At 43.6% G+C, this 12,337-nt stretch overlaps 1 protein-coding gene across 1 annotated transcript; it reads right to left on the reverse strand.

The window, feature by feature from the left end:
* Positions 1-11,561, reverse strand: bbc3 (BCL2 binding component 3). Its single transcript, XM_004569629.4, has 4 exons — positions 11,217-11,561; positions 9,648-10,041; positions 5,533-5,738; positions 1-2,563 (listed from the first exon to the last, which is right to left on the reverse strand). Exons 1-4 carry the CDS (start codon positions 11,286-11,288, stop codon positions 2,468-2,470), a joined length of 768 nt encoding a protein of 255 aa, XP_004569686.1. The 5' UTR covers positions 11,289-11,561; the 3' UTR covers positions 1-2,467.
* Positions 11,562-12,337: the final 776 nt, after the last annotated feature.

Consider the following 12,337-nt stretch of genomic DNA (forward strand, 5'->3'; position numbering starts at 1 on the left):
AAATATTTATTCTTATCTTTATTGTATAAAAACAAAAAAAGTACAAAATTCATGTAGAAATTTTACAATAGAAAAAAAGTTGAAAACAGCAAATACAAACTGCATGTGACTGGCCGACCGACACTGAGCTTTGCTGGTAGGAAAGAGGCGAGCGCTAAACCAGGAGAAACATCAGCTACGAGCTCGCAGAGTTCACCGGCCGCTCTGATGACGGCAAACACGGCTAAAAGCACTGCGAGCAAAAGGCCGGACAAATATAAATATACAGGCTGTGAAGGAGAGTCTACGGAGCGAGCGGTTTAACCTCTGCTCAGCTCAGAGTCAGCTGAACTTCTACAGGCTGTGGTATCATTACGACTTTATACACAAAGGCTTTCAAAGGTCTTAAAAACAAGGCCCCGTGCTAAAAACGTAGAAAACGGCCGAGTGAGAGCGGCGTTTCAGACAGGCTGAAAGGCCCCACGTTTCCTGAAATAAAATGAAAACCGATAAGTGGGCACTTTAATCCAAAGTACGTTACAGTACATCAATCTGCATTCTTGAGCATGTGTAGCACCAGCAGCACTACAGCTGTCGAATAAAAACAGAAATCACACGGTTTTGGAAATAAATTTACAAAGAAAATCGTCACAGACGACTCGGCGTCCGTTTGGTTCGCCCCAGTCGATTCAAGCTGCTAAACACTGAGTATTGCTATGAGCCTGCGACGGCAGATTTCTTCTTCTTTGTGCTTTAAAAGAGGCTAAAGGGAAACTTTTTGGTACCATTTCTTCCCCATCTCATTTCATATTCACAAATGTGGCTTTCACATGGTTCAGTAATGCTCCTCACGTCTCATTTTTCACATTTGCTTCGTGGCCAAAGACAGCAGAGAACAGAGTGTGAGTGAGGCCGTTTGTAATGCTTTCTAACACAGTACTGCTGAGAGTGTTTCTGCATGAATGAGTGTTTTCACTGTGGGTGATTTCTAAATCAGTCCGTTTTTTAACTGTTTCAACTCAAGTAGCACTTAAATTAAAGTTTTTGATCGGGAATGTGTGAAAAAAAACAAAAACAATAACATAAAAAACCCCAAACAAAAACCATGCTACAGCTAGGCTACTTTTCAAAATAAATTATGCTCTTAATACGAGCAATCGACCCCCCCCCCCCCTCTCCCCGCTTTTTAAACTACAATGAAAATAATCCCACAACCAGAGGGCTCACCTGACAAACATCATCGAATACTTTCCAACAATCATAAAGATCCAAATCATATATTTCTCTTTTGCTGATATCTTCCCAAATCCACTGGATTTAAATTCAGACTCTACAGTTACAACATAAAAAACAAAACATCTTCCAACTCTCCATCCAAACCTTTGGATTGGGATAAGTTTCATCTTCCAAAAGAATATTTACAGTTGATCAAGTAACTATGAACACTGTCAACACACGCGGGCGAGCGAGTGAAGCTGGAACGTTTGAATGTAATGTGAACGCTCGAATCCAGTGACTGCAAACAAGCCACTCCAACATTAAGTGTGTTTTATTCACTCTGTGTGTGTGTGTGTGTGGGGGGGGCTGATTGTCCTGGTGTTGGAGATTAGACCTCAACAGAGCGCCAAGCAGAAAGGCACATTGTACACTGACATGAAGCAGATTGAGAGAAAGGTTCGGTCTGTGCTTCGCTCCGTTTTGTTTTTCCCTGCGATGCAACCACAGCGCCCAGTTTTCACAGTTTATAAGAAGAGGGACACAGGTTGCACGATAAAGACACAACGGCAACACGCACACATCAGACGAGGGTCAAATCGTGCCTTTGACAGTCCTGTAATGCTGAACACCGCAGCAGAAAAACACAATTTTTTATATATTCAGAGGGAAGAGCTGGAGAGATGCAGTCTATTGAAACTGAAATGATTTTGCATCCTCCAGCTGATATTAAAATCAAAAGATTTACCATCCTAATTTTAAATATCATTTCTGTACTTTAACCCTGGAAGAGCATCACAAATCCCAAACTCTGACAGCACGGGGTTGGAATTAGGGCTAAGGCTCAGAGGTTCACATACCTCATACACTTCTAGTGGCTTTAAACTTTTCTAAGGACCTCACAGCTTCTGTTTGACCCACATCTTCCATGTGTGCACACACACATACACTCCGACTCACACGAGCTGAGTCACACCTGCTACATAAAGAGCTGAGCCCCGAGACACGACATTGAGAAAAAATAATAATAACAATTTTACAAAATATACAGGTCAGTCCATCAGCAGCGGTCCGTACCAGCAGACGGGCTGACTGACAGGCAGTCAGACGGACAGGCAGGGTCCAGTTTCCACAGGAAGCAGCCCGATCCAGCTGCCGCTTTCATCTTCCCAACGCCTCTTTTGTTCAACGGATGTTTTCAGTCGCACCTCCAGGTGTGAGTGACGATGAAGAGCAGCAGCCAGTCCGGGTTGTCTTGTTCGCTACAGCAAGTCTATGTGAGCCTGTAGAGAGTGCTGAGAGTCTGGGTGATGAAGCTGAGGAGGCCTCGGCAGACGTCTCTGAAGTCGTGCCAGTGAGGGCCGCCGTGCTGGAGGGAGAAGGAAAAGACCAAATGAAGTCCAAATAAGATTCAACAACATTTCATTATTCAACAACTGACCTTTTTAGATGCTAAAAATGCGCATGCATTGACAAAATGACCCCGAAACAGCTCATAGAAGACACTTAATCACATGGCTGCAGCTTCATGCAAGTCAATGTTGTCTCCAGATGCCCTTGTTGACACACGGAGGAGCAGCAGCAACAACAAAGTGATTGAAACTATATAAACGATGTCAGCTGATCATTTATGAACTTTCAGAGATGCTACATTGGTTGAAGATTATGAAGAAAACTGTGCAGACACCTCTCTGAATGAAGAGAACGTTTATATACCAGAATCATGTTTAACCTCGATTTACTCAAATCATATCAGCTGCAAACATCTGCCCAGTTATTTAATCCCATTTTTAACTTCTTAGGTGCAAAGGTTAACTCAGGCTCAGTGGATGCTGCTCAGAAACCGCTTATCCTGCAGAGGTAGCCCCGTCGTGACATGGCAAGTACTCGTGACGCTGTAATCGCCTAATCTGACAAAGTCACCGTGTTATTGGACACAAATGTCACATGATTGAACATAAATGTGCCATTGTCTTACTCCTAGGAAGAGAAGTAACCAGAAAAGACACATACGTCAACCCCACTGTGACAAAGAATAACATCTACTAAAGGAAAATTCTTCCTGCTGTGACAAAACAAATTTCCCACGTGTGGGACTAATAAAGGTTATCTTATCTTATCTTATCTTATCTTGAATGGACAAAAAAAATATATAGATGCATTTAGATGTTTCCATGTTGAGCTATGAAAGGTGCCTTTTCCTGCTTTTTGATTTGTTTTTCATGTTTTTAAAATATTAATAAATATATGCTTCTGAAACAAGAAGTGGCCAGAAAGAGATAAATGGAGAGAAAGACTAATAATGAGGAGCGCTGAGCCCGAACACGAGGAAAACAAGAGTGTTCCTGTGTGGAGGACGATGAACCTCTGTGGCTGTGGTTGTGGTTACACCTCCCTATATGCTTCCTTTGCAACCTCCATCCCTCCTTCCTCCCTTTCCTCATTGCTTTTGTTTCAAAGTGCTCGTTCAGAAAAACTGACTAGATCATAAACAACACGCACAGTTTCCTCAGTTTCCCCCAGAGACTGAAGTATCTCTCTCAGTGTGAAGACAGAGCGGCAGACAGTTACACGAGAAGCAAACCCTGAAACCTGCTGCACTTGTCTGCAAGGAGGAGTACGCGGGGAGGCGGGTGGGTGGCTACATCCTCATAAAGTGAGCAACTCATGTCTGAGTGCGAGCCAGGAGGAGGTGACGTCATCTTTGTTTGTGTGCAAAAGGCGGGATGGTGAGGGAGTGAGAGGGGAGAGGAGGTGGGAGGGAGGAGGAGGGGAGGGGGGGGGAGGTCACTGCCGACTCCTCACGCGATGTAGAGCACAGAGGCAGGGCGGGGCCGGAGAGGGAGCGAGATAAAGAAATAACAATCAAAAGAAACAGACAGTAAAGGGAGGAGAACGCTGTCATTCAGACAAAAGGAAGAAAAAAAAGGATTAAAGAGCTCCATGTGTGACCTAATTTCTGAATGAAAGGAGAGAAAGAAGAAAGAGCTAGATGATGCAAATTCTGGAGAAACCTCAGGATTGCTGTTATTGCAGGTCTTAGTTTCTTACCTGCAGCTGAAAAAAACAAATACTAGACACAAGGCCTTTATTGTGCTTTTATTCTTCATTTATAACTAACTTGGGGCTCTTATTGTGAAACTCTGACATAATTATGACCATTCCGAGGGTTTGATATCTACAAGGGACTTGTAATTTGAAAAATCCAGCAGAATTAAAGCATCCTAATAACTTCCCATATATAACTGAAGGCTTTTATTTTGAAAACAACAACAGTTTAACAAAATAATGGATTTTATTTTGAAAATATGAAATACCTGATCTTTCTCATTACTTTCTTCAACTAACAGTGGCTTTTATTTTGAAAAAATTGCATATTTTAAAGCACATTGTAACGTGTAATGTAATGTGTAATGTGTATGTGTTAGTCCCCGTAGGGAAATTACTCCTCTGCATTAAACCCATTCACCCAGTGAAGCAGTGGGCAGCGCCCGGCGTACCTCAGGGTAGCCATTCAGTGGAGTTGAACCCCCAACCTTCCGATCATGGTGCAACCACTCTACCTACTGAGCTATCCCTGCCCCCCTAACTTCAACTAACAGTGGCATTTAGTGCACACATAAAGCAACTTCTTATGGAGCAGCTGTTGCCTAGGCTACCATCTAACGTACCTGCCACACCCTCATGTATCAACAGTATCCTTTGCTACAACTGCTTCCCTCGCCTCACTCGCTTCAAAAGGTGAGAAAAGTTTAACTATGGCCTCGCAGCATTCATTATTTTACACCTGCTCCCTTGTAGTTGCTGAAACTCCGTCACTACAGAGTCTTTGGGCACCAGGTTGCTCTAAGTCACTTCCTGTGTGGATGCTCCTTCATGGCAAAAATGTATTGAAACAACTAAGGGCTTTTACTTTTAAAATCTGACATGATCTGCTAACAGCGACTAACTTTGGGTCCTTCCCTGCTGCCCAGATAGAAAACAGATAACTAATGAACAGGAGCAAACAATGAATAAAAGATGGAGATAGGAGCGCACACAGTTGTAATTGATCCACTCGTTCGCACTCACAAATATCGATCTCTCTTCGCTCTCATGCACACGTGCAATTACTCATTGAACTCACATCCACTTATAAACCTGATAACAATGAAAGAGCAGGGCGGGGGAAAGAATCAATGTAACTGCGCTGCTTTCAAGGACTAGAAAGCACTTCGCACTTACGTCACCATCAACTCCACACTGAAAAAAAACCCCATTGCAGTCGCCAAAACAGCTCAGCGACTTTAGGGTTAAAGGTTAAAACTGAGCCCAGTTATTTCCCGTCACCCTCCTTACCGCTCTGCGGAGGAGCGTGACGTTCAGCTCATCTCCAATTGTCCTCAGCTGGTTCGCCACCCTCCTGATCTCCTGCTCCTGCACTGCTTCTCCCCCAGGAGCTCTGCGGCGAGGCGAAGCCCAGGATGGCCGCTCATTTCGGGGCAACATGTTAGACTGAGGTCGCAGCCGGCTGGAGGGCTGCTGGAGCTCCTGTCTGCTCGAGTCTGCAGAAGAAAAGAAAACTGCATATAAGAATTTATTTTTACCTTCCCCATGAACTCCATCTGCCTCTCAAGTGAGAAGAGATGTTCACGTGTGAACGGCCAGAAGCTCCTGCAGAGTTTCTGATTATCATCAATTGATTGTCAACAAGCAGCATACATTAATGGCCTCCTTGTGCAGACAGGTTAAGTCAGAGGGGATGTGTGCCCACACAGACACTGAACTCCTCCACAGAGGAAAACCGGATTAAAAATTACATACAGGGGAATCATAATAATTTAAATTTTATGCATTTCAGTGGGAAAAGAGGCCGAGGAGGTGGATTTTCTTGACCTCTGAGAGTAAATCAGGCTAAAAAGAAATGTTTCGTTTTCTCACACAGACCGACAAACATACAAATTTCTTAAGGAGGAGGCTGATGGAGTGACTTATCTTCCTCTTCATGGAACTTGGGAGAGTAATCTCTTAATCTGCTTAATAAGTCTGGCATAGAGAGCTTTTGTGTGTTTGTTGTGTTTACAGAATGATTTTTGTTTTGTTTTCTTGGACAAGCAGATACCTGAGCCTCCAGTCTGATTCCTCCGTCGTGACAATCCAAACTAAAATCAGACCTGAATCTGTTTGAGATATTATGACTTTAAGAAAACTCGATATATATCATCTTATTCTTTTCATTTACATATCTGTACTTACTTTGTGCATTTTGGTTTAAGTGTTTCTTAAATCCTTTTTCATAGTGTGGAAAGCATCGTAACCGGATAAATACTTTAACTACCTCAGTCTTTTAATTTTGATGCAGATGAACTAATTAAAAGTTAATCATCTGCTGGCTTTGATTTTAGATTTCAGCCTCTTTAATTTGAATAACTCGTCTCTAAAAGCTGAACAGATGCCCTCTGTAACCTCCCTACGGCACACCTTTGGTTCCCCGGCTTGTTTTCTACTTTGTCCAATCACACAGCTTCTTTGAAACAACCCTGTCACCGGCACAACGCCGAGCGCCAGTGGCGCCCCCGGCAACCGAAGCATCCACTTTGCTAGGAGGATTATAACTTATCCTTTAAAGATGCAGGTGACTAGACAGAGAGAGACGGAGTGAGACGGCGAGAGAGAGAGAGAGAGAGGAAGAGAGAAAAGAGAGAGCGGCGAGGAGAAAAGAAAAAAAAAAAAAAACACAAACAGGAAAACCCTGGCTTGTTGCCAAGGTAACTCTGAGGCAGCACTCCTGGAGACATCTGCGTGTGATTGGAAGACAGCACAGGGGGCTGAGCTGTGATAGGATGACCTAGAGGAAAGGGGGCGGGTTTCTAGATGAACCTGTCCGTCTGATAGGCTGACAGGGTGACAAGGTGACAGAGAGACCCCCTTGACCAGTTAAGTGTGGGAGCCACTAGAGACAGAAGGGGTGGGTGAGGTGAAGAGGGGGTGGCATTAAAAACCTCAGACTAAACCTAAAGACACACCGACGGGGGAGGCAGAAGGCTTAATGGTGAGCTGGATAACTCTACCTACTTTAGTTCTGTTATTAATATTTCACTAATATCTATAAACTTGGGATGCAACAAGCCTCCAAAACCACCATTTCTAATGATCTTTAAGCAGTACAGCACTCATCAGGCTAATATGGCCATAACGTTATGGGAGGATGTCCCGTGACATGATACCGTGGACGTCTGTAATGCAGTGTCTTTACTTTTATAACACCCGTATAAGAAACAGATACCTGCAGATGAACCGAAACAGAGAAGAGCAAAACAGGGAACTGGGAACTATCTAGTTTACTGAATTTCCGCTGACTGCGCTGGAAGCTCTGAAACATTGTTTCCTTAACAAATACACAACCTAAGCAAATGCGCTGCACACGAGCCCGCGAATGACGTGACCGCAAAGGAGCGCATTGTACGGCAAAGCAAACTATCTCACCTTGATGACTCGCTGCGAGCTTTGGAGCAATTAACTAATGAGTAAACCATTTTAAGACTCGCGGCCACAAACTTTCCTAGACATCACCTGAAAGCATAAAAATCTGGCACATTGTCTGGTCTTTAACCTGTCAGCTTCCTGGTAAAAGATAAAGAAAAAAAATCTGTGTAATGTTTGATTGCGGTGATGTGTGAATAGCAGCTATTCAGGTGTCTCTCTCACCTAAAGTACTTCCTGCAGCGACAGAACATTTGAAGCGGACTACTTCCTGCTGTAAAGCATCCTGACCAGGAATCATCCAACGTTCATGTGTGAAAACAGTCTGACCCTCTGGTTTATTAAATAATTGGCTGACTGATGGTGGCTCAATAATTATTACAGCTTTATGACTAATTGATTAACTCGGTTTCTGTGCAGATAGATGAATAATCAACTTACCCACTCACTGAATAACAAATCCACTTGCCCATTAACTGGCTTAGTGATTGACTCATAAGCCTGCTTAGCAAACTTTTAATCTGATAAACCGACTTTTGTAAAGCTGTTTTTTTAAAATAATAATAAAAAAAAACCTAACTGAATAAATCCCTGCAGCTTTGACTCTTTGGCCTCATTTCCTGCTGGTGACACACTGACAGGCTGACCTGACTCTGTGCTGCCGGGCTGAGCCTCTCATGAGGAGGAAACTGCAGATTGTTTCTTTATTGCAGGCGGGGACATGTCTCAACATGCCTGCATGCACAGCTGAACTACAGCTGAGAGAGGAGGAGGAGGAGGATGGTAAGATATTTGTTTACATTGCTACAGCCCTGTCACAACAGCATGGGTTAAAGTCAAACCTGCTGAGCCACTTCTGCAACCTCACCTGAATTCACCTTTCTGATAAATTTTCCTCCAGGATACAGACTCTTGGGCTTACTTCACCTGATTCCTGAATCGCCCGGAGAGGTAATTTTCTTTCTGAAGCGGAGGGCTGAATGTCTTAAACAGCCTCAGGCACAAATCAACATCTTATCACAGACACCTTATTCAGAGCGACAGCAGCACAATGAGCTTTCAGAGCCCTTTTTACTAATATTACAAAGTGGCAGCGACTCTAATGTCCCCTGGAATGAATCCGGCCTTGCGCCATAAACTCTGAGCAGTTTGAGGCGTCTGTGGCGCCTTGGGCAGCTTCTTGAAAGATCAGCATAAAGGCCAGCTGGCCTCAAGGTCACTCTGCCAAAGAGGGACCACATGTTGATCCCTGCGACAGCTGGAGCACATCTCATCTCTACCCTCCACCTGTCCCCACTCATCAGCGCTGCCCAAACAAACTCATGTCAAGTAAATAAAGCCACGGCTCCAGTAAACACATAACCAACCGATACTCTCCTGCTAACTGATAACGCTGGTGTTTACTTAAGGGTGGGGGTCTGGAAGGCAAACACTTGCGTGTGGTTGTGGCTGAGTCACATCTGATCACAACCGCTACTGCTCGTTGTGTATACATGCAGCTTGCTTCCTGCTGCAGCGCCTTTTAAAATCAGATTTGCTAAGGCTCACCTGACCAGCCGAGACAAACTGAGACAGATTCTGACATTTTGATCTGTTACACTGTAAGACAGAGACTTTTTCTTTTCTGGAATATGTTAAAAACTACCACAAATTAAAAGAAATAAAGCTTCAATTAAAGCTGCAAGTGTACTGCACAAGACAAAGTTTAGCTTCCCTGAGTTGTTGAACAAGAGTTGTTGTATTTGTGCTATATCCCTGACAGAATGTGCCCCACATGGCTTCACACAAACATACTATGTTCCACATTTACTCTGTTGGAATCACTCTGGCTGTGGCTGAAAGGGTAATGATTAACACCGCACTCGGGCTTGGTGTTACATTAACCTTCTTTTCTGCCAGCCTGTCAAAACAAGTAGAACTACCCCACGTAGTTTTAATATTACACCATGCTACAACTCACTGTGTGCAAAACTGTAAATATTCAATATTACCTGAACGCTCTCCTGAGACGTCACCGGGTGCAGGTGCACCTCTGCACCTCAAATCCCTCCGGTTGGGAGGCGATGCTGCGGGTAACTGCTGGTGAACTCGGGGGTCGTCGTTGTCGTCTGGGTGGGAGTACGACAGCGGGTACGACACATAGAGAGCCTGCATGGGCTGCAGGTGATGGTAGTGATGGTGATAGTGGTGGATGTGTATGGCACCAGTGCTGGTCCCGGAGGAGGAGGGGGTGGTGGTCGTACTATTGAGCATCCCAGGCCAGGTGTGGAGGGGGCAAGGCAGCTCCACTCGGCAGGTGTTGTGACACGGAAGAGAGGAGTTTCCTCCAGCAGGGGTTTCTCCAGCGCTCTGTATGGTCTGTGCTCTGGCCATATCAGTTGTAGCCTAATTAAGGAAGACAGAAGTTTTAAAATTTTGTGTTAATTTTCAATTCAGTTGTGTTTTTACAGTTTAAAGTTTTAGTTCTGTTTTTATTGGTTTCAGCGTTGGTTTTGGTTTTTGTTATGGCTGCCATTCATCAGAAAGTATAACACACACCCCAGTCTCCATAAACACAGGCACTAAAGCTTAACTCAAAATTAAGACCTCTCCTATATATAGATTTTTTTATTATTTTGCCCATTTTTATAAATATCCAAAGTTATTTTAGTTTTCATTGTTTTAAAAGGTTTTTACTGGTTTTTAGAGGTTACGTTGTTTTTAAAGGTGCAAATATACAAGACTGTGTAAATTAATTTATTATAACAACTAAAAATACGTCAGACAATAATCATTTTAGTTTGTTGAGCGCACAGAGGCAGCTGGACGGTGTAAAAACAAGTAAACTGAAGATTTAAAAAAAATAAAATAAAAAACCACAGATCTATTTTTAGCGCCTCTGATTTTTCCTCCGGTATATTCTGCTGTAGGCCGCTAGGAGGCACCAGCGGCTCCATTTTCGGAGCACGAGACCTGTGTTTGTAAACAAATCCGTGCCGCCCGTGCACGAGGAAGCGCGCTCGCGAACTCACACAGCGAAGAACAGGGACGCGCGCGCTGATTTAACGGCGGAACACTTCGATGTTCGCTGTCACCGAGCAGAAAGCGGGGCACGAACAAAACTCAACAAAACCGTTTATTTAATATTTTGTCGCCACAAATGCACCCAATGTTGTTCATTTCCGGGCACAGAGTCAACACTGACAATTTAAAAATAAAATCCACGAGAGGAAAAAAACACAGAAACAAAAAAAACAGCGTTGACTTTACGAACCTGTCCGCACTACCGCGAAACAAAATTAGCTTATATTTATGTTTTTACCGCCACGTTGTTAGCTTTTCGTGCTCTGACATGTCGGGGCTTGTCTCTGTCAGAGCAACGCGAACATCAGCTCACTGCACAAGAAAATAAAACTCTGTGTAAAAATGCACTGTTTGAGTATAAAATCTGAAAGGAGCTTGAAGTAAACGGGCTCGTTCAGGTGAAGTCTAAAGCGCACTCCTGATCCCCACAGCTGGGCAGATGATGCAACTTTGCGCTGCCAACTTCTGCAGAGAGAAATCCGGCGGAAAGCGCTTACTTGGTGGAGGTTTTCTGAAGATCCGCGGCGAGGCTGTCTGCAGGTCTGAACCTGACGGTAACAGGTGGCCATAAGACGGAATAAAAGCTGCCGAAAGAAACCGTGGATGCGCCGGTGAGAAGGCTCCGGAGATGTTTAAAGTCCGCCCGGAGGAAGCCGTGTCACTCCATCCCAGGTGTCCCGCTGTGAATGGAGTCGGTGAATTTTTTTTAATCTCTTTTTGTCTCGGGTTACGTCGTCAAAACAATAATATTGATGAAGATGAGGTGAAGCGGGCAGGTAGCGGGACTACGTTCTGCCTGGCTTGCTGTCTGTCAGGGTTTTCCGTCTGAGCTGGTCCGTCTCGGCGTTTAAAACGCGATCGGTCAAACATCCGGTCTAGCCTTTCACAATAAACTCCACACAATACAACCAAAATAAACACATCTTTCTCTTTCGGCTTCTCCTGTCAGGGAGCTTACTTCCATCTCTGCATGTCTTCCTTCACTTCATCTTCAACATCTTTTGTCCAATATATCCACCATCCCTCCTCTGCAATTGTCTAAACCATCTCAGACACACAATATATCTGCTTTCCTTTTCCCAATCATAGTCCCTACATTTAATATCCCCCCTCTCACCTGTATAGTCCCAATCACCGCCTCCAAACACACACCTTCCCTCTTGGACACTGGTGTACAATCACCACTCAAATCTAATAGAAAGCCCCCTTATCTGTTTGCCAAATATGATATTTTAAAAAGATTTCCCATCTTTTCTGTGACAGAATTTTCCTATTTCAATCCAAGGATCTGTGAGTGTCATGCCTCTTTCGCATTCAGTAACTAAGTTAAGCAAAATTGGACTCTAAAACTTTCTAGTTGACTTGCATAAAAATAAAATCACTAAGATGTATTTTAACACTTATTTTAACAAATATCATTAATGATTCAAAAAAATTAATGTCTGTGTAAAAAAAACACATTAAAGCAAAAGTTAGTGCATATAATAGAAATCACCACATGTGGGCTCACTTTATGTGCAGACTGAGTCACCTATCCAATGATTTGTGCTTAATTTACTTTTGCGTTTGCATTGTTCTTGCTTTAGCTTTTATTTTGATGGGTTTGTCTAACTTCCGG

The sequence above is a fragment of the Maylandia zebra genome, linkage group LG14 (assembly GCF_041146795.1).
Source record: "Maylandia zebra isolate NMK-2024a linkage group LG14, Mzebra_GT3a, whole genome shotgun sequence".
Taxonomy (NCBI): Eukaryota; Metazoa; Chordata; class Actinopteri; order Cichliformes; family Cichlidae; genus Maylandia; species Maylandia zebra.

What these genes read in the sequence shown, in the direction of transcription:
- bbc3 (XM_004569629.4), bottom strand. Translation starts at nt 11,288, where the DNA reads ATGGCCACCTGTTACCGTCAGGTTCAGACCTGCAGACAGCCTCGCCGC. An exon ending in CTTCAGAAAACCTCCACCAA is followed by an intron (nt 10,042 to 11,216) that starts GTAAGCGCTTTC and finishes TTCCTTAATTAG; the next exon opens with GCTACAACTGATATGGCCAG. An exon ending in CGTCTCAGGAGAGCGTTCAG is followed by an intron (nt 5,739 to 9,647) that starts GTAATATTGAAT and finishes TTTCTTCTGCAG; the next exon opens with ACTCGAGCAGACAGGAGCTC.